Source organism: Loxodonta africana, chromosome 1, assembly GCF_030014295.1.
Source record: "Loxodonta africana isolate mLoxAfr1 chromosome 1, mLoxAfr1.hap2, whole genome shotgun sequence".
In the NCBI taxonomy this organism is placed as follows: domain Eukaryota; kingdom Metazoa; phylum Chordata; class Mammalia; order Proboscidea; family Elephantidae; genus Loxodonta; species Loxodonta africana.
Window position 1 is genome coordinate 137467755 of NC_087342.1, and position 22877 is coordinate 137490631.

Here is a 22877-nt window from a genome sequence, read left to right on the forward strand (position 1 = left end):
AGAGGAGATGCAGAGAACTCTATGGATTTGAAATGCCTATTGAAGGTAAAACTGACAGGATTTGGAAGGAGCTGGAGGAATTGAAGATGACTTCAGATTTGATTTCAACTGTATGATGTTGGTGCCTTTACTGATACGGGGAAGGACTGACTGAGGGAGGGAGGGATGACACTGTCTTGGACAGAATAATAATATTTTTAATCTATGAGATATATCCACAAGGAGGTGTCCAGTAGGCAATTAGAAGTAAATGTCTGGGTCTCAGAGGGGATCTGGGCTGGAGAAATAAATTTGGGCATCCTTCATATACAGGTGGCATTTAAAGCCATGGGACTGGATATGACTGGGGAAAAGACATATATTTGTGTGTGCTAATGTAAGTGTGAAGCAGTGTTGTTGACTAACTCCTGTGGAGAATCATAATCTGAGTTGTTAACTCAGAAATTACTTGTAAACCTAATAGAATTTACTGGATAGGGCAAGCATATTCCTCCCTGTAGCCATTGAGTGGAAGACAAACAACAAGCACATTGCAAACATGCAGGCAGTTAACTAACTGCTTTTTGACTGAACTATGTGTCAAACATGTTTGACTTTCATGAGAGATTAGACCTAATAGCATCTGCATGGGAATCTCAGATTTGATGAAAAATCCACACATGAGAAGAATTATGGCCCATGTATCAATACTTTCTTAGGTCTAGTTAAGTAGTGAAAAGTAAGTTTCTGTTGAGATGTAAAACTAGACCATCTGGGATCACTCACTAGTTGATTCACTATTGCATATTTGTCTCATAGCATCTAAGTTCATGAAAATAAAATGTTCTGCATGTCATGGACCCTTTAGTCTACTTTCAGTAGCCAGTATTGTAAATGTTAAATCTGAGAATGCCAAGCATGAACAAAGCTTTATAGGAACAATGGAAAAATCAGATTGGAATTCATAATAGGCAAAAGCTGGACATAATCCAAGTGTCCATCAGTAAGACAAAAGATGAGTTATTGTGGTATAGTTGTTCAGTAGAATACCACACAACAACATGATTGAATCTGAGAAACATTTTTTTGAATCTAGGAAGCCAGACACAAACGAATACGTATTGTATGGTCTCATTTTTATGAAGTTTAAGGACAGGTGAAAACTGTCTGTAGTCAATAGAAACCAGAACAGCGAATGCCTGTGAGGGGTGGAGATTGACCAGAAGGAGGCATGAGGAAGCTTTCTGGGGTGATAGAAATGTTAATATGTTGACTTAGAGCATTTGTTCAGAATGGGTGTATGCTTTTGTCAAAGCTCATCAGCTTCTATCCTTAGGATTTGTACATTTCACTGTGTATAAATTGTACCTCAATAAAAAGTAAAAGAATAACAACAAAAACAATGGGCCGAGAGGTTCTGTGAAGATGAGTATAGGGAACAGATGAGTGAGGCTAACCCCTACAGCCTTAGATGGGTAGGGAAGGTTTCTCAGAGGAAGTAATGTGCCAACTCTATCTCTTTAACTCTTCAAGGCTACAATGACTTATTTTTCAACTTTTGAGGAATGCCACACATTACCATCTGTTTCTGGGATTCCTGTTTATAGCGTGAACTATGATAGTTAAAGGGTGGTAGTATTATAAATTACGTCAGGACAATAGCGAATAAACAGAACTTTTTTTTTCAATGTTATCATCTGTCATGGTATAGTACTCTGCTTCAGTCACAACTGAAGTGAGGCAGTAGTAGAGCTTGTGTTACCTGAGGGCTGAGAATGTAGATAAAGTGGGCAAGGTCAGGAAGAGGGGAGTGGAGGGTACTATCTGTGGCAGGGTAGATGCGTATTTCTAGAAATGAGTTGCAGTGATCATGTGGCAATTTGCATTTGGCTCTTTTAAAAAAAGGTGTTAATTTATATTTCCAAAGTTATGCATGCTACTTTGTTCCTTTTGATACAGGTGATAGTGGATAGCCCTCTTCAAAAATGGAGGATGGAAAGCCCGTTTGGGCGCCACACCCAACCGATGGGTTCCAGATGGGCAATATTGTGGATATTGGCACCGACAGCTTGACAATTGAACCCTTGAACCAAAAAGGCAAGGTGAGTTTCCCAGAAAGATTTCAAAATTTGATTTCCTTTTACAGGTGTCTCCCTTAATGCAGTAGATATAGCTAATACAGTATAAACAGGGGGAAGCAAATTTCTGGTAAGTGAATCTTAGTTTTTTACTGACTTCTTTGGTGAAAGCAGAGGTACGTACCTTAGGGAAAGAATGGTGTCCTGATGAAATTTGACAGAAATTCAGCCAGCTTTTCATAATCACATTCTTAAAAAAAAAAAAACCTGCATGATGAAATACGAGAGAAGAGTTACGTTGTTGTTATGTGCCGTTGAGTGGACAGAGCAGAACTGCCCCATAGGGTTTCCTAGGCTGTAATTGTTACAGGAGCAGATTGCCAGGTCTTTTTTCCTGAGGAACCACTGGTGGGCCCAAATCACCGACCTTTCAGTTAGCAGCCGAGCACTTAACCATCACGCTACCAGGGCTCCTTTTAATTTCTTATACCATATCACTAAAGTTATTAGTAAATCTGTAGGGTACTCCATATATTATGAAGTAAGAATCTTTAAAGTAAATGGGTTCATGTTACCAAATTTTGTTTTTTGCCTTTTAGATAATCCCTTTCCTTAAAAAAAAAAAAAGGCTGCTTAATTACTTCAAATTATTGGCATGGGATTTGAGTACATATATTTCTATTAAGTGAAGATACTTAAGTTTTAGACATAGCAATCTGTTATTATTTTTAATGATCTTTTTTAGAACATCAACCAACCAAACCAAACCCAGTGCTGTTGAGTCGAACGGACTCATAGCGACACTATAGGACAGAGTAGAACTCGCCCATAGAGTTTCCAAGGAGCGCCTGGCAGATTCAAACTGCTGACCTTTTGGTTAGCAGCCGTAGCACTTAACCACTACGCCACCAGGGTTTTCTTAGAACATAAAGTATACTTTAATTCTTTACATATGGTATCTGTTTCCTTTTATGCTGAGGTGTAGACTAGACGGTATTATAAAATGGATGCCTTCTCTTTCAGTCTTCATGGGGACGTAGGGTCTGTTTTTTTGTGGAGAGTCTGACAATTTTCAGTTTAATTAATATTCCTGTTAAACAGTTCTGATTCAATTTAATTCGTGAATGTCATTTCTGTTTAGACTCTGAAAAGGTACATGAATAATTTGTAATTTTAGTGATACATGTTTAAGTAATGCCATGTGACTGCCATCCTTCTGGGAACTTTAGAAAAACAAGGTGATTTCTCATGAGGTCTTTTCACAGAGAAAACTATTCTGTTACTGTAAATAACCCAGGAACCTAAATGCATAATATATGATGTGCCGTGTTAGAGATGGCCAGTTAAAGATACCCTCAGGAAAGAAAGGACAAAGTGTTTCTAGTTTTCCTCTCATTAACAAGTACTTATTTGTTCTTACAATGCAGTACATGTTAAAAAATAAAAGAACTAAAAAATAAGTTCAAGTATTTTTATATATTTGAAGTCTTTTTAAATTTTTAAAAAATATATTTTATAAGCAAAGTAGATCACAAGGCCAAAATTGAAATGGAAATTCTATTTCCTAGGTTTATGCTTTTAGGAAGGAGCCCTGGTGGTGCAGTGGTTAAGTGCTTGGCTGCTTACTGAAAAGCTGGTGCTTCGGACCCACCAGCTGCTCCTCAGGAGAAAGATGTGGCAGTCTGCTTCTATTAAGGTCACAGCCATGGAAAACCTATGGAGCAGTTCTGTTCCGTCCTATAGGATTGTTGTGAGTCGGAATCGACTCGACAGCAATGAGTTTTGGGTAACTGGTAACCAAAAGGTCAGCAGTTTGAATACTTGGAAACCCTACGGGGCAGTTCTACTCTGCAGTATAGGGTCGATATGAGTTGGAATTGACATGACAGTAATGGGTTTGGTTTTGAGTTTATTATGTACTGATAAATCTCCAGGTAACAGAGTAATTCAGTTCAAGCATAAGGAGAAGCGTGATTTATGGGCATATGTTTTTTTCATACTTTAAATATTTTTTTAAATTAAATTTGTTTTTTATCATTTAACAAATTCTACCTGTACAATTCAGGTACATTCTTCAAGGTGTGTAACTGTTCTCGCTACCCTTTTCCAGATTATTCTACCAACATTAATCTCATGTACTTTAAATATTTTGATGTGTTTTCAGTTGTACCTTATTATACTTATTCAGTATACATATAGAATCAATGTAACACTTAAAATTTAAATTGTGAACTCAAGTTTTAAGTTAAAAAAATTTTTTTTTTGATTGAAGGTTAGCAGATATTCTCAGAGATTGCTTTTAATCATAATTTTTTCCCCTAGATTCTGGTTGGAGTCTTGATAAGTTGTAAAGTGTCATAAGCAGATGGTTAAAAAGATCATAATAGAAGCAGTCTTGTGACTAGCTATTTCATGGTATAGAAATCACCGACCTGTGAATAGTAATAAATAATTAAATGCATGAAGTTATGGAGGAGTCAGGTGCACCCGTTAGGTGGCACAGTAGAAGCATAGAGGAGGAAGTGGTCATCTCTAGTGGGGAGCACATCATTGGTGGCAGCAGTGGCTTCTAAAGGTTTTTGGTTATAACACAGTAAAAAATAGATTTTACATCACAACAAGTATAGGAAACAGAATTGATCAAATGAGACATCCTTACCACATGCTGTGCATTCTGATATTTCCTAATCTCTTTTATTCCATTAAAAATGCTGTTTGTGGCCCTCTAAATTGATTTCACATTCCGTATTTGAAGCAGACTGGCCTTCAGGCTAAAGCCCTGAGCATATGACGTATAAGCATCCACGTTTCTGTTCCCTGTCTACTTTTGTCAACCCGTGCTCTTCCCCATCCTCTTGCCAAATGTTTGTTTTTGTCAGTCTGTTTCTCCTTCTCTTTCATCTTCCCTTCCGCAGTGTTTATCAAGTTGTAACCAGAAATCAGGTGGTGCCTGGGCTCTGTGTTGTTTCTCACAGTATTCCTTTTGTCTGGAATGCCACTTTCCGTAGAGCCTTGCTTAGCAAATACTTATTCATCTTTGGTTTGAGGGTCACCTTTTTCTTCTTTTCTTAAATTTATTAATTCTTTTTTTTTTGGTGAAAATATGTACAACAGACATACACCACTTCAATATTTTCTACATGTTCAATTCATTGAAAATGGTTACATTCTTAAATCGTACCATCTTTCCTGACAGCTTTTTCTAAACTATTTCAACATCATTAATACAAACTCACTGCCCCCCTAAGCAGTTAGGCCAAACTTGGTTTATTTGGTTCAGGGATGACTTCAGACGACAGTTTCAGCTCAAGGTGTAACGATTTCCTCAGAGTGAAAGTTTTCGGGGGTAATCTGACCTCAATGGACAATCACCTTCTTTATGAAATTCTTGTACGGATACCCAGTTCTTCACCCCTACACATTAGAAATGACGGTTGATTACTCCTTCAAAGAATGAGATAAATCCTTAGCTCTTTCATAATACATTACTGGAGTTATTTGTTTACATTTGTCTTCCCTTTTCTACCAGACTGTAACCTTCTCAAGTACAGGTGCTATATTCTCTGTCTGTTCTGTCATTGGTACTTAATGCACTGTGTTTGACATGTGGTAGGTGTTCAATGCTGGATGCTTAATGTGTGCTTTTGTTTTAATGTGAACCACATTCCTTCTGCATGTTAAATGATCTTTTGATGGGAGAAAAAAACCTTCTGTCCTCGAGAGAAAACAGTTACCATAATGAAATAAATTTTTTCTTTCTCCTTGCCTAGGAAGTGAGGGGAGGGAAAGATGGGGACTGGTTGTAATTTGGGGAATTGGGAGAGAAACCATCTTTCAGGATTCATTCTGTCCTTTTAGCCTTGCTCGTAACCTTCTTATTCTAGAAGCTCCTTCTTCTCCCCCATCTTCTGAACTCCTAGTACTGACACCTGAAGTCTGGGGATTCCTTACCCCTATTGCCCCAGCTGGGAAAAGTAGGCACGTAGGCCTCTGGCATTAGCAGTTATTTATTTTTTTTTAAGTAATTTTTATTGTGCTTTAAGTCAAAGTTTACAAATCAAGTCAGTCTCTCATACAAAAATTTATATACACCTTATTAGCAGTTATTTCAGAGAGCATTTTCCTATAGAATCATTATTATAAATTGTGAATTACCCTTGTTGTTAGGTGCTGTCCAGTTGGTTCTGACTCATAGGGACCCTATATACAACAGAAGAAACTGGCTCCATGCCATCCTCTCAATCCTTGCTATGTTTGAGCCTATCGTTGCAGCCACTGTGTTACTCGAATCCATTTTGTTGAGAGTCTCCCTCTTTTTCCGTGATCCTCTACCAAGTGTGATACCTTTCTCCAGGAACTGGTCCTCCCTGATAGCATGCTAAAAGTATGTAAGATGAACTCTCACCATCTTTCTTTCTAAGGAGCATTCTGGCTGTACTTCTTCCAAGACAGGTTTGTTCCTTCTTCTGGCAGTCCATGGTGTATTCAGTTTTCTTCTTTGGTGTTCCTTATTCATTGTCCAGCATATGAGGAGATCGAAAATACCATGGCTTGGGTCAGGTGCTCCTTAATCCTCGGAGTGACAACTTTGCTTTTTAACACTTTGAAGAGGTTTTTTCCAGCAGATTTGCCCACTGCAATACGTCATTTGATTTCTTGACTTCTGCTTCCATGGGCATTGATTGTGAATCCAAGTAAAATGAAATCCTTGACAGCTTCAGTCCTTTCTCTATTTATCGTGATGTTGCTTATTGGTCCAGTTGTCAGGATTTTTGTTTTCTTTATGTTGAGGTGTAATCCATACTGAAGGCTGTAGTCCTTGAGCTCCATCAGTAAGTGCTTCAAATCTTTTTCACTTTCAGCAAGCAAGGTTGTGTCATCTGCATATTGCAGGTTGTTAACGAATCTTCCTCCAATCCTGATGTAGTGTTCTTCTTCACACAGTCCAGTTTCTTGGATTATTTGCTCAGCATACAGATTTAATAAAAAACAAAGCAAAACAAAACCCATTGCCGTCGACTTGATTCTGATTTATAGCAACCCTACAGGATAGAGTAGAACTGCCTCATAGAGTTTCCAATGAGTGCCTGGTAGATTCGAACTCCTGATCTTTTGGTTAGCAGCTGTAGCACTTAACCACTGTGGCACCAGGATTTGACTAAGTAAGGGGAAAGGTTATGACCCTGACACACAACCTTTTCTGATTTTAAACCATGCAGTATGGAGATACTGTTTGAATGACTGCCTCTTGATCTACCTACAGGTTCTGCATGAGCACAGTTAAGTGTTCTGGAATTCCATTCTTGCCAATGTTATCCGTAATTTGTTATGATCTACATAGTTGAATGCTTTTGCATAGTCAATAAAACACAGGTAAACATCTTTCTGGTATTCTCTGCTTTCTGCCAAGATCCCTCCAATATCTTCCACGTCCTCTTGGGAATCCAGCCTGAATTTCTGACAGTTCTGTTGATGTGCTGCTGCAACCGTTTTTGAATTATCTTTAGCAAAATTTTAATTATGTGTGATACTAATGATATTGTTCTATAATTTCTGCATTCAGTTGGATCACCTTTCTTAGGAATAGGGATAAATACGGATATCTTCAAGTTGGATGGCCAGGTAGCTATCCTCCATGTTTCTTGGCATAGATGAGTAAACACTTCAGCACTGCATCAGTTTGTTGAAAGATGTTAATTGGTATTCTGTCAATTCCTGGAGCCTTGTTTTTGTCAGTGCCTCCAGTGCAGCTTGGACTTCTTCCTTTGATGCCATTGGTACTTGATCATATGCTACCCCCTGAAATGTTTGAATGTCGATCAGTTCTTTTTGGTACAGACCTGGTGTACTCTTCCCATCTTCTTTTGATGCTTTCTGTGTCATTCAATTTCTTTTTCGTGCATAGAATCCTTCAATATGAAGACATGATTTTTTTCTTCTTCAGTTCTTTCACTTGAGAAATGCTGAGTGTTTCTTCCCTTTTGGTTTTCTAACTCCAGGTCTTTGCACATTTCATTATAATACTTTGTCTTCTCAAGGTGCCCTTTGAAATTTTCAGTTCAGCTCCTTTACTTCATTTTTTTCCATTAGTTTTAGCTACTCTACATTCAAGAGCAAGCTTTAGAGTCTATTTTGACATCCATTTTGGCCTTTTCTTTCTTTCATGTCTTTTTAATGACCTTTTTCTGTCTTCATGTATGATGTCATCCCACAACTCATCTGGTCTTTGGACATTAGTGTGTAATATGTCAAATGTATTCTTGAGTTGGTTTCCAAATTCAGGTGGAATATACTCAAAATGGCACTTTGGCTGTCATGGACTGGTTTTAATTTTCTTCAGCTTGGACTTGCTTGTGAACAGTTAGTGGTGTGGTCCATAGTCGCCCCCTGTCTTTATCCTTACTGATGATATTGAGCTTTTCCATCATCTCTTTCCACAGATGTAGCTGATTTGTTTTCCATTTTATGAAGTCCATGTGTATAAACAAAAACCCATTGCTGCAGAGTCGATTCTGACTCATAGTGACCCTATAGGACAGAGTGGAATTGCTCCATAGGGTTTCCAGGGAGCATCTGGTGGATTCAGATTGCTGGCTTTTGAGTTATGTGCATAGTTTCTGTTTATTTTGTTGAAAAGCTATTTCCAATGAATAAGTTGTTGGTCTTGCACCAAGGCCATGTTTTCCAACTACTGATCTTTCTTTGTTTCCAGCTTTTGCATTCCAAATACCAAAGTAATTATCAATGCATCTTGGTTGCATATTTGTTGAGTTTCAGACTGCAGAAGTTGGTAAAAATCTTCAATTTCTTTTTGGTATTAGTGGTTGGTGTGTAAATTTGAATGATAGTGGTATTAATTAGCCTCCCTTCTAAAAATAAAACTCATTGCTGTCAAGTCGATTCCTCCTCATAGCGACCCTGTAAGACAGAGTAGAACTGTCTTATAGGATTCCCAAAGAGCAGCTGGTGGATTCAAACTGCCAACCTTTTGGTTAGCAGCCAAATGCTTAAACCATTGCACTGTCAGGGCTTCCTTCTAGGTGTATGGATATTATCCTGTCATTGACGGCATTGTGCTGCAGGATACATCCTTAAATGTTCTTTTTGACCATGAATGTGACACTTTTTGTCTTTAACTTGTAATTCCTGGCGTAGTAGACCATATGATTGTCTGATTCAAAATGGCCAATACCAGTTCATTTCAGCTCAGTAATGCTTGGGATATTTTGTCTTCAAGTGTTCCATTTTGTTTTTGACAACTTCAATTCTTCGTACATTCCGTGTTCTGATTATTAACTGATGTTTGGAGCTGTTTCTTCTCATTTTGAGTCATGTTATATCAGCAAATGAAGGTCCTGAAAGCTTTACTTCTTGTCATTAACATGGACTCTTTGAGGAGGCAGCTCTTTCCCAGTAGTATTTCGAGTGTCTTCTGCCCTGAGGGGTTCATCTTCTGGCACTACATCAGACAGTGTTCTGCTGCTGTTTATAAGGTTTTCACTGGCCAGCTTTTTCAGATGTAGATCCTAGTGTGTTTTAGTCTGGTAACTCCACTGAAACCTGTCCACATGGGTGACCCTGCTGATATTTGAACTAGCGATGGCATAGGTTCCAGTATCACAGCGATACACAAGCCACCACAGTATGACAAACAGACGAGTGGTGGGAATTACTCTTGTAACACCATTAATATACTAAATGTACATTGTAGATTAATTCTGATTTCGTGTTCTGTCATGCAACCCTTTCCACATTTATAACATTCAAGAAAATATGTATTGGGTTTCAAATAATAAACTTCCAGAGTTTTTAGAGCATAATAATTTTCTAAGTTGGGTATGACTTGAACTGAGGTAGTCTTAGTGGCCTGGATTTCACTCTGTCAACAACAGTAATAGTCTTGTCTTATACTATTGCACACTTGAAGACCTACAAATAATATTTTAAAATAATTGAACCATTTTTCTTTAGAGTTTTATTTGATGTGGATGAAAACTTCAGGCACAAGATAAATTGTTATTGTGAATTAGAAATTTATAGGTAACTGTTAGAACGACAGATAAAATTGAATTCTCTTTAGGTGTCATTTGAGATCATTTGTTCTCTCTTACAAGATGACATCTTAATTCTAGGGTGTCTAGCATAATTTTTAATTAATACAGTAAATGTACCATTTGTGTTTACTCCTGGGTATCTGTAGTTGTTTGGACCAAATATTTTTTGATATTTATTTCTGACACATTTCTGTGTATGTTTTATTCAAAAATTGTCATTAATCAAATAATAGTCTGTTCTGTTGTTATAGCTGAATGACTGAATGTTACTTTTCCCTTTCATTACAGCAATACAATTGCTGTGTATATAAACATTAGAATTTTTATTTTTGAAAAAATTATCAGTTTTTAAATAGCTTACACATGTAAGTTGAATATTAAGATACTTGTTGTTTTACTGCACTCTAAATGTTAGAGCCCAGGATGCTTATTTACTGATTTACGTTATTGATTTCCTATTCGGAGTAACAGTGGGTAATGCATTTGAGTAAAAGTTACCCTGTTTTTTGAGTTAGTGACTTGTTAAATAGTAGCATCTTTTATTACGTTGTTGTGAAGAGCGTGTTGTTGCCATTATTACAGCGTATACAATCAAGTAAGCTCCTTTATTTTTCTTACTATTTGTAGGTCTCTAGTTTAATGAACTTTTTTTTTTGTTAGATGTTTTTGGCTGTCATGAACCAAGTGTTCCCTGCAGAAGAAGACAGTAAAAAGGATGTGGAAGATAACTGTAAGTATTAAGTTAAAAATAATTCTCAGTGTAGATGAAGGAAACAGTTCTCCTGAAAAGTAAATCTAGTCGTTATATCACTAGATACGCTATACTAGTTCGGAACAAATGTAGACTTTTGACGTGAGGTTCGTGTGAACCGAGGAGCTCAGAAGTCCTAAATTCCTTATTGTCTCACATTTGCATTTTGTTGAAAGGCTCCCTTGAATTTCCTTTTAGTGTTATTTCAGTTGGGTAAATGTGGGGACTGGTAATAATTTACTTGGATACTTGAACTAAAGGTCTCTTGTTAACAAGTTTGAAAGAATTATTTTGAATCTCATCTGGAATCAGGAGATTTTAGTAGTTGTACCTGTGGTTCAGTAATTTGGAAGTTAAGTCAGTAGGAGTCAATGAATGTCACTATTTGAAGTAACCAAATGTAAAAAAAAAAAAAAAATACTGTATAGTAATTACTAATTGAAATGGATTTTAGAACATGTTAAAATGCAGCATTAACTTGACTTATAAATATCTTAGCCTCTGTGGTGGGGGAAAAAAAAACTGTTTTCAAGATTAAGCAGTAATCATAGTTCAGTTTTTTGTGTGTGGGAGCAATACTCAAGAATCATGTCCAATTTTCATGCATTTTTTTTAAAGGTATCTGATATCAGAAACACTCCATTTAAGGAAAAAAGAGAAAGGGATAGGTTTGTCCGTGTTGATTTTCTCTGGAGTTTACATTTGAGTAAGTCTGTCACGCCCCATATGTGAATGGAGGCAGTGTGTAGCAGTGGGGAGAGCTGGGGACTGTGGAGTCAGGCAAACCTGAGTTTCAATTCTGACTGTGCTGTTGGGAAGCTGTGTGTCCATGGGCAATTTATCTCTCCTTTTTGATCCTCTCATTGGTAAAATGTGAGTAATAATATATATGTTCCATGCTTAGAGATGACATATTTAAAATGCTTGACACAGTTTCTGATTTGTAATAGCCTCTCAATAAATGTTAGCTGTTAGGTGTAAGGAGCCCGAGTGGCACAAGGATTAAGTGCCTGTTTGCGAACCGAAACATTGGTGGTTTGAATCTACCCAGTGGCTCTATGGGAGAAAGACCTGGTGATCTGTTTCTCCAAAGATGACAACCTAGAAAGCCCTGTGGGGCAATTCTTCTCTGTCACATGCGGTCACTATGAGTCAGAATCAGCTCGATGGCACCCAGCAACAACAGTATTAGATGCAAGAGATTGAGAATAAGATTCCTTTCAAAATGGTTGGAGAAGTGGTTTGATAGGATAATATTTTTCTGAACAGCAATCAGAACAAAATAAAAAGAGCCATAAGATTATGCTATACCCAAAGAGAGAAACTTCTTATTCTGTTAAAATTTTTTACAGTATATAGACCTGGGAGTTAATCTTTTTCATGTATTAAAATTTGTTTATATGTCCATATGTAGGTAAACATAATACATAATTTTGAATTATTTTTAATCCATTAAAAAAATAATATTTTAAAGCATCCTCCCTCTGGTTGCTTCATCTTGATATACTTGTGTAACTTTTTTATTTCCCTGGCTTGGTAGGGATTTGCTGGCTGTTGCAATTTTTCGATGATGCTAGAAAGGAGCAATGATAATATGTGACTGTTAACTGTCCTCATCATCCAGTAGTCCAGCCCTACCTGAATTGCCTTTTCGGAAACCCTATCATTAATGTAGCTTCGGTTGTTGAGTTTAGAATGTAGGTTTTCCGGCTGAAGTGGTTCCTTCACTTAGGAGTTTCCTTTGTCCGAGACTTGCCACCATACTGGCTGCCCTTTGCCAAATGACACATTGGCATTGTTTCTTCTGGTCTTAAAATGCAAATTCCAAAACCCTTTCCTCTCTCTGTATCATGGTAATAATGTGAAGGTTAGATGGTTGATGTCTATAGAGTGTTCTGAACGATGTAGTAAAGGTTCTGTTGAAATAGAGACGTGTGCTCTCTTTTGGTAGTATTGTAACAATATAGCACAGTTCATTGCCTGCTTTTAGCTCTATGTTTTCTATATGAAGAGTTTTATATGTAGAGATTAGCACGTTAATTTTGTCTTTTTTTTTTTTTTTTTATTATGATCCAATACTGTTTTTTATTTTGTTGCTTATAATTTCTGACTTTAGAAATGATTGGAATATTTAATGGCTTGGAATCTAAAATCTATTTTTTTTTTTTAATAACTTTTATTAAGCTTCAAGTGAACGTTTACAAATCCAATCAGTCTGTCACATATAAGTTTACATACATCTCACTCCCTACTCCCACTTGCTCTCCCCCTCTTGAGTCAGCCCTTTCAGTCTCTCCTTTCTTGACAATTTTGCCGGCTTCCCTCTCTCTCTATCCTCCCATCCCCCCTCCAGACAAGAGTCGCCAACACAATCTCAAGTGTCCACCTGATATAATTAGCTCACTCTTCATCAGCATCTCTCTCCCACCCGCTGACCAGTCCCTTTCATTTCTGATGAGTTGTCTTCGGGGATGGTTCCTGTCCTGTGTCAACTGAAGGTCTGGGGAGCATGGCCGCCGGGATTCCTCCAGTCTCAGTCAGACCATTAAGTTTGGTCTTTTTATGAGAATTTGGGGTCTGTATCCCACTGATCTCCTGCTCCCTCAGGGGAATTTTGTCTTTTTACTTGACTGTTGGGCATTAATTAATACCAGAAGAGGGAAAATAATTCAGGAATGCAAAGTCAGTAGTTAAAAGGAAAAAAAAAAAAATTTTTTTTATGCTGATTTTAAGCTACTATTACTTATATGATATGTAATATTCGTCATGAATTATCATCTGTTGGCAGTTGAGAATAATACAGTATAAACTACAAAATTGGAAAGAATCCTAAAAGTTGCCTGATCCAGTCTCCTTCTCAGTAATAGAATGACTTCAAACACAATATAAAAATGTAGAATTATGTCTACTGTGTTGAAGTTTGGAGCTTTGGTGGCGCAGAGGTTAAGTGTTCAGCTGCTAATCAAAAGGTCAGCAGTTAGAATCCACCAGACGCTCTTTGGAAAACCTGTGGGGCAGTTCGACTCTGGCCTGTAGAGTCGCTGTGAGTCAGAATCGGCTTGACAGCAGTGGGTTTGGTTTTTGGTGTTGAAGTTTTTTGTGGGTTCCTCTTTGTTGGTTTAGTGAATTGGAACCGTAATGGATACCAAACCAAAACCAAATCCATTGCCATCAAGTTGATTCCGACTCATAGTATGGTCTTAAATGATCAAATATCTCTCTAATCAGATCCTCAGATTTAACAGCGAAGTCATACCCAGTCTTCATTAGAAACTTTTGGAATGTCAGAACTATATTTATTATTGCAAAGTGGTACTGAGTTTATAAAAAACAATCTGTTTATTCTGTTATTCATATGTCTTATTTTAAAAATAGTTTTTAAAATTATAGATTCTTTTGAGTATGATGAAATCTATGATTAATTAGGCATAAAATGAAAAAAGTTTACATAAAAGATGGAATGTAAATAGCCTTATGAACTAGTCCTGAAGTTGGTTACTAGGAGAGTAGGAGGGAACTAGGTGGAGCAGGAAGCTATTTCTGAGACACTTACGAACATCCTTAGGCTCATAATTCAGAGAGGCGTAGGCAGCCAGGAGCTACCTACCATTAATCATCCTGGCAAGGCAAGGATTGCAGATATTTTCCTCTCTTTCTTTCCTTTTTCATGTCTTTGTGAAAATGGAATAGCCTGAGTAGCATGATTTAAGGGGAAGACCCACATATCCAAATTGTTTTTGTCATTAGCAGATATATCACCAGTTAGACATTTATTTGGCTTAATTAACAGACATCCTTGAGAAGGCAGGTGGTGGATGTGGAAGGAGGTATATAGGTTTATATGGTTAGCTTTCCAGGGAAAGTGTCGTGTGATATTGGGGCTTCTTACCTTAGACAAAGCGGAGGGAATTTCATACAACCAGGTACTTCACAGGAAGGTGAGAGATGGGGGAGTGGTACAGAAGAGTGCTTTGTGTAAGGAAAAGTAACATGTAGATACAGGCTCCTAGGGGATGAAGTTGAAAGGAGGAGCAGGGATATAGAAAGGGAGGTGAACTAAAACCCAAACCAGATATACCTCTGCTGCCTACCCCCTCTCCTCTTTCCTCATTACAAAAGAGAGCTGCCATTCAGCTGTTCGGAGTTTCTGCCCTCTTCTTACCCTGTTTTATTCTGCCTTAAGTGGCATAAGAAAGCAATGAGGCATGTTCCCTTGGAAAGTAACGAGCTGCGTTATATGAATGTAGACACATAAATAGGCTTTGAGATAAGTACAGCAAGAGGCTCTTGTTTAACAGTGTTGATTAGGTGTTGAATTGGATGTTGGACACTGTGCAATTGCAGTGAGGGATCAAACAAACAAAACATGAGTCAGGCGGTGTCCTCAGGAGTTTTACTTAATAACTAAAATCAGATATGTAAAAATATAATTGTAATCCTGGCAGTATGTGTAAAGTGCTCTAAAGAAAACACAAAGAAGAGAGTAGTTCTGGTGAGGGAGGGCAGAAACTGAGGAATGATCATTTGTGAGATAATATTTCAACTGACCTTCAAGGATAAGTACAATATAGATTGACAGTGTGGCTGCAACAGCGAGCTCAAGCATAGCAATGATTGTGAGGATGGTGCAAGACTGGTCAGTGTTTTGTTCTGTTGTACGTTGGGGTTGCTATGAGTTGGAACATACTCTGCGCCACCTAACAACAACAACAACAGAGATGTAGAGGACATTTTTAGGCAGGAGGCAATGTGTGAATGATATTTGGGTTTGATAAATAGTTTAGTCTGTTTGCAACTTTATTGAGCATATATTAAAGAGAGTTTTGGAAAATCATATAGAAAGGTCAATTGAATGCAGGTTTATTAAGGACCTTGAATGTCAGACTTGAATATGGACTTTGGTCGTTGATGGAGACCCACTAATGTTTTTTGAACAGGAGAGAGATTTAATCTGGATTATGAGCTTGGGTGGCACAAGCACTTTGCCATTGACTGCTAACCTAAAGGTTGGCTGTTGAAACCCACCTAGAGGACCCACAGAAGAAAGTCCTGCTCAACTGCTTGCATAAAGATTATAGCCAAGAAAACTCTATGGAGCAGTTTAGATAAGTGGGTCTTCCCCTTAAGCCATGCTACTCAGGCTGTTCCATTTCACGGGGTTGCCATGAGTAGGGGGCCAACTTGACAGCGTCCAACAACAGTGTAGTTTAGTTAGATTAATGTGCTGGACAGGATGGAGTAGGGAGGAGAGAGAGTAAGGCACTACATAACTAAGAAGCTACTGTGATCACAAAAGAGGTAATGAGACCTAAATTAGAATTGTGGCAGAAGAAATGAAAAGAAAGGAGAGACATTTCAGAGGTTCAGATTATTAATGCCAGTGATGAGCCTGGCACTGTGCTTTTCTTTGTTACATGGTATAAAGACTTGAAAACTGGTCAGAACAAGGATAGAGAAAGATGATCTGAGAGTTGACTAAGGTTTACAGTCTGGATAACTGAAAAAAATGGTAGTGCTAAAAACAGAATAAAGGTCACTGGAAAGAGCAGTGGTTTTATTTTATTAGCATGTAGAAGTGTAGAAATGGCACTCATAAGATTAGAGGGCCAGAAGAATAGATTCGAAGTCAATTCTGGCATATTAGTAGAACAGATGTCAGGAAAACAAGGTTTCTATCCTGATTCTAAAGAGTCCTGGTGGCACAACAGTTAAGAGCTCGGCTGCTAACTGAAAGGTTGGTGGTTCGAACTAACCCAGCAATTCATGGGAGAAAGCCCTGGTGATCTGCTTCCATAAAGGTTATAGCCTAGAAAACCCAATGGGCAGTTCTACTCTGTCACTTGAGGTTGCTATGAGTAGAAATTGACGCGCTGGCACCTGACAAGAACAACAACAACATCCTGATTCCTGCAGTTAATTAGCTGCATATCCTGGCTTAAGACATGTGATTTCTCCAGGACTCTTAATTTCATCATATCAGTTGTGAGGGAGTCTGATGAAATGATCTGACAGACACTTGCCATTCTTAAAATTTTATCTCTTGTGTTGTATCTGTAAAATTGTGAGTGTAGACTGGATTCAGGACTGTTGAACCTTCATCAGTAGAAGAATATATTCACCTGGTTGGACATTAATCGTTTAAAAATATTACAGTAACAAGTTTGTTAATTGGATGTATTTTAAATCAGTCTCTGGGTTTTACACGTAGCAGGGCTTTAAAAAGATAGAATTAAATCTAACCTGACAACAGAATGTTAGCATGGGTCAAAGTGATTTTTGGTAAAGATGGTATTATTTTTACTTGTTTTTCTAAATATCTAATGATTTACAAATTTTTATTTCTTAGGTTCGTTAATGTATTTAAATGAAGCCACACTTCTCCATAATATCAAAGTTCGGTATAGTAAAGACAGAATTTATGTAAGTATTTTACCTACAGTTTAAGTTTTTGTGGGGATATTTATTTTACACGGAAACCCTGGTGGCATAGTGGTTAAGTGCTATGGCTCTTAACCAAGAGGTCGGCAGTTCAAGTCCACCAGGCGCTCCTTGGAAACTCTGTGGGGCAGTTCTACTCTGTCCTATAGGGCCACCACGAGTCAGAATCGACTTGACGGCAGTGGGTTTTTTTTTTAAATTTTACGTGCTACTGTTTGATTTTTGGGGGCTTTAGATTTTCTGACAGGAAACCGTGCATGATCTGAGCCTGACAAATAGAATGTGCGCTCCAACAAGGACAAGGATTTTTATCCTCATTTACTGCCCTAACTCCGGATCTCAGAACATGCCTGGCACCTCTTAGGCACTCAGTAAATATTTGTGGAATGAAGATGAATTCAGAACATCATCTGATATGTTTCAAACTGAAAAAATATCATTTGATTATTTTAAAAACACTGTTTTGGGTTTGGATTTTGTTTTTCTGATAACTCTCTATAGGTCTATTCAGTACATTCACTTTTTACATTGTTCTACAGAGAATTTAAGGCAGCCTATAAAGGATATATATTGAAATAAAAAGTTTGAATAAGGATAAAATACAGATTAGAATAGAAGGCAGTATCTGAGGAAATGACAGTAATGCAAGTGCTGACTTTAAAACCTAAATAGTTGCGATATTTTGGTAAACTCTGTACATTGTGCTTTAAAAATCCAGGATATTAAAAAATGAAAAAGAATGCTTTTAATGTAAATGGTCAGAGTTTACACCAGATCATTCAGATGGATAATTGACAAGTATGCTTTAATTATAATTGTTCATTGGGCAGTATACAAGATTTTATTCTAATATGACCTAGTGGTAGATTTCTTTGTTGGGTAGAGATAAATTACCCACTGTAGTTCTCCTGTTATAAAGATGGGACTCCTCATTATTTTTGAATGAAGAAAACACATGGCTTCTTTGACCTTCTAGATCAAATGACAGTATCTTAATCTTTTATATCAGGATCAGTTTGCCTAATTGTACTTACTTAATTCTGACTAAATTACCTTTAGTCTTTGCCATCTGTCCAAGTAGTGACAGCTGGGAAATAGAACCAACCTAGTCTTTTCCAAAAGAGTTCACTTGACATCTTTTGGTTATATATATATATTATTTCAATATATGTATATTGTGAGGATGGTACATGACCGGGCAGCATTTTGTTCTGTTTTGCATAAGGTTGCTATGAGTAAGAAACAACTCGAGGGCACCTAATAACATATTTATTATTTTAAGGCTTTACTTTCTTGAATTTTACAGAATCAGTTAAATAATATATTTAGGTTAAAATATGGCTATTCTTGATTAGAAAAATATCTAGAAGCAAAATTTACTCAATTGACAGATTCATGCTGAGTACCTGATGTATTGCGAAATGCTGCTCTAGGTACTGAGGTACTATAAATTTTTAATGTTATGTTAAAACAGTTTAAATTGTAATGAATAAATAGAGTGAGAGTTAATTTGGATATAAATGGGAAACTTCATCTTTCGAGAGGTCACTTATTTTTTTAAACATTTCTTATATCATTTGGTGGTGGTAGAGGAATCTTTTTATTTGAGCAAATTTTAATTGTTTTAATATGTTCTTCTGGTTTGGAAACCTTTTTATTTTATGGAATGATTATAATATCTTTGTATTTGAGATAATTTGTTTTTATTTGGGGTGTTTATATAAAGAATTAATACCCATGGGTTTTTCATTGGTCTTTTAATGCTTCCTGTGCTACAGTAGTAAAAGGCTTGCTGATTGTGACCATCGATAACTAAAAATTTACATACAGCATTAATTGTACTAGAACAAGGCCATGGGCTGCTTGCAGAACATACCATCAGTTGCTCATATGCAAATTCAAGTTGAAGCTGAAAAAAATTAAAATAAGTCCATGAGAGCCAAAGTACGGCCTTGAGTATGTCCCACCTGAATTTAGGGACCATCTCAAGAACAGATGACGTATCGAACATCAATGACTGATTGGAAGAGATGCAGATATGTGGCCATTCCAAAGAGAGGTGATCTACCAGAATGAGGAAATTACTGAACAATATCACTAATATCACATGCAAGTAAAATTTTGCTGCAGATAATTAAAAGAAAAAAAAGAAGTTACAGCAGTACATTGACAGGGAACAGTTGTCAGATGTCATCAAGGACATCATATGTGAAGAAAGCAGAAGGTCAACAGACAGGAAAGAAAGAAAAGACTAAACTGGATGGTCAGAAGAGACACTGAAACTTGCTCTTGAATGGACATTAGGTAAAGTGAAAGGAAGAAATGATCACATAAAAGAGCTGAACAGATTTCAAAAGCGGCTTGAGAAGACGAAGTCTTGTAATGAAATATGCAAAGACCTGGAGTTGGAAAACCAAAGGGAAGAACACACTTGGTGTTTTTCAAACTGAAAGAACTAAAGAAAAAATATTGAAGGATTCTGTGGACAAAAAATTGAATGACATAGGAAGCATCAAAAGAAGATGGAAGAGAGAAATGCAGATCAAACTACAGTGAGATTTCATCTCACTCCAACAACAAAAAAAAACTGGCATTAATCCAAAAAACACAAAATAATAAATGTTGGAGAGGCTGTGGAGAGATTGGAACACCTATATGCTGCTGGTGGGAGTGTAAAATGGTACAACCACTTTGGAAATCGATTTGGCACTTCCTTAAAAAGCTAGAAATAGAACTACCATATGATCCAGCAATCCCACTCCTTGGAATATATCCTAGAGAAATAAGAGCCTTTACACGAACAGATATATGCACACCCATGTTTATTGCAGCACTGCTTACAATAGCAAAAAGATGGAAGCAACCAAGGTGCCCATCAACGGATGAATGGATAAATAAATAATGGTATATTCACACAATCGAATACTACGCATTGATAAAGAACAGTGAGGAATCTGTGAAACATTTTGTAACATGGAAGAACCTTAGAAGGTATTACACTGAGTGAAATTAGTCAGTTGCAAAAAGACAAATATTGTATAAAAAAAAATTTTTTTTTTTTATAGGACCACTATTATAAGAACTTGAGAAATAGTTTAAACTGAGAAGAAAGCATTCTTTTGTGGTTACGAGAGGGGGGAGGGAAGGAGGGTGGGAAAGGGGCATTCACTAATTAGATAGTAGATAAGAACTACTTTAGGTGAGGGGAAAGACAGCACATGATACAGGGGAGGTCAGCATGATTGGACTAAACCAAAAGCATAGAAGTTTCCTGAATAAACCGAATGCTTCGAAGGCCAGTGTAGCAGGGGCAGGGGTCTGGGTACCATGGTTTCAGGGGACATCTAAGTCAATTGGTGTACTAAAATCTATTAAGAAAACATTCTGCATCCCACTTTGAAGAGTGGCATCTGGGGCCCTAAACGCTAGCGAGCAGCCATCTAAGATGCATCAATGAGTCTCAACCTGCCTAGATCAAAGGAGAATGAAGAACACCAAGGACACAAGGCGATTACGAGCCCAAGAGACAGAAAGGGCCACATGAACCAGAGACTACATCATCCTGAGAGCAGAAGAACTAGATGGTGCCCTGCTACAACCAATGACTGCCCTGACAGGGAACACAACAGAGAACCCCTGAGGGAGCAGGAGAGCAGTGGAATGCAGACCCCAAATTCTCATAAAAAGACTTGACTTAATGGTCTGACTGAGACTAGAAGGACCCCGGTGGTCATGGCCCCCAGACCTTCTGTTGGCCCAGGACAGGAACCATTCCCGAAGCCAACTCTTCAGACATGGATCAAACTGGACAATGGGTTGGAGAGTGATGCTGGTGAGGAGTGAGTTTCTTGGATCAGGTGGACACTTGAGACTGTGTTGGCATCTCCTGCCTGGAGGGGAGATGAGAGGGTGGAAGGGGTTAGAAGCTGGCAAAAAGGACATGAAAAGAGAGAGTGGAGGGAGACAGCAGGCTGTCTCATTAGGGGGAGAGTAACTGGGAGTGTGTAGCAAGGTGTATATGGGTTTTTGTGTGAGAGACTGACTTGATTTGTAAACTTTCACTTAAAGCACAATAAAAATGATAAAAAAAAAAAAAAAGAAGTTGGAGGTAATATATAGAGCCACTGTACCAAAAAGAGATGGTTGACGTTCAGCCGTTATAGGGGGTAGCGTATGATTAAGAACTGAGCACTCAAGGAAGAAATCTAAGCTGCACTGAAGGCATTGGTGAAAATCAAGGTTCTAGGACTTGATGGAATACCAGTTGAGATGTTTCAACAAATGGATGCAGTGCTAGAGGTGCTCCCTTGTCTGTGCCAAGATTTTGGACGGATTGTGTTTTTTTTTTATCCATTCTGCCACTCTCTGTCTCTTTATTGGTGCATTTAGTCCATTTACATTCAGCATAATTATCGATAGGTTTTTTTTTTTTTATGAGTTTAATGCTGTCATTTTGATATCTTTTTTTGTATATTGTTGACAGTTTCTTTTTCCTACTTAATTTTTTGTGCTGAGTAGTTTATCTTTATATATTGTCTTTTCCTCTTGTTGTTGATTTTGTTTCTGCTGAGTCTCTCTTTTTTTCTTGTATTTTATTTTGGTGAGTAGGATAGTCTCCTTTGTGGTTACTTTAATATTTACCCCTGTTTTTCTAAGTTTAACCCAAATTTTATTTCTTTATATTGCCTTGTCTTCCTCTCCATATGAAAGATCAATGACTACATTTCTTAGTTCCTCTTTATTGTTTTAATGTTGTCTTCTTTTACATAATAACATTGCTGTTTCCCTGTTTTGATCGTTTTTTTTTTTTTTTATCTTGATTTATTTTTTTGATTTCCCTGCCTGGGTTGACTTCTAATTGCTCTGCCCAGTGTTCTAGTCTTGGGTTGATACCTTATATTATTGATCTTCTAACCAAAGAACTTCCTTTAGTATTTCTTGTAGTTTTGGTTCAGTTTTTATGAATTCCCTAAACTTCTGTTTATCCAGAACTGTCCTAATTTCACCTTCATATTTGAGAGACAGTTTTGCTGGATATATGATTCTTGGTTGGCAATTTTTCTCCTTGCAGTGCTTTATATAAGTTATCCCTTTGCCTTCTTCCCTGCATAGTTTTGCCAAGTAGTCCGAGCTTATTCTTACTGACTCTGCTTTGTAGGCGACTTCATTTATCCCTAGTTGCTCTTAAAATTCTCTCTTTATCTTTGGTTTTGTCAAGTTTGATTGTAATATGTCTTGGTGACTTTCTTTTAAAATCTACCTTGTATGGAGTTTGATGAGCATCTTGGATAGATATCTCCTCATTTTTCACGATATCAGGGAAGTTTTCTGCCAACAAAGCTTCAACAATTCTCTCTGTATTTTCTCTTGTCCCTCCCTGTTCTAATGTTCCAGTTACTTGAAGGTTATTTCTCTTGATAGAGTACCACATGATTCTTAAGGTTTCTTCACTTTTTGTAATTCTTTTATCTGACTTTTCTTCAAATATGTTAGTGCCAAGTGCTTTATCTTCAAGCTCACCAATTCTGCCTTCCACTTGCTCAGTCCTGCTCCTCTGACTTTCTGTTGAGTTGTCTA

General features: G+C 37.4%; 1 protein-coding gene across 1 annotated transcript in view; it reads left to right on the forward strand.

Moving 5' to 3' along the window:
* Positions 1-22877, forward strand: part of MYO6 (myosin VI) — a 171093-nt gene that overhangs the window by 65360 nt on the left and 82856 nt on the right. Inside the window, exons 3-5 of the mRNA XM_064288189.1 lie at positions 1939-2081; positions 10772-10841; positions 17209-17282. Of these exons, the coding sequence (XP_064144259.1) occupies positions 1965-2081; positions 10772-10841; positions 17209-17282 (261 nt within the window). The 5' untranslated portion in view covers positions 1939-1964. The remainder of the gene's footprint in view (positions 1-1938; positions 2082-10771; positions 10842-17208; positions 17283-22877) is intronic.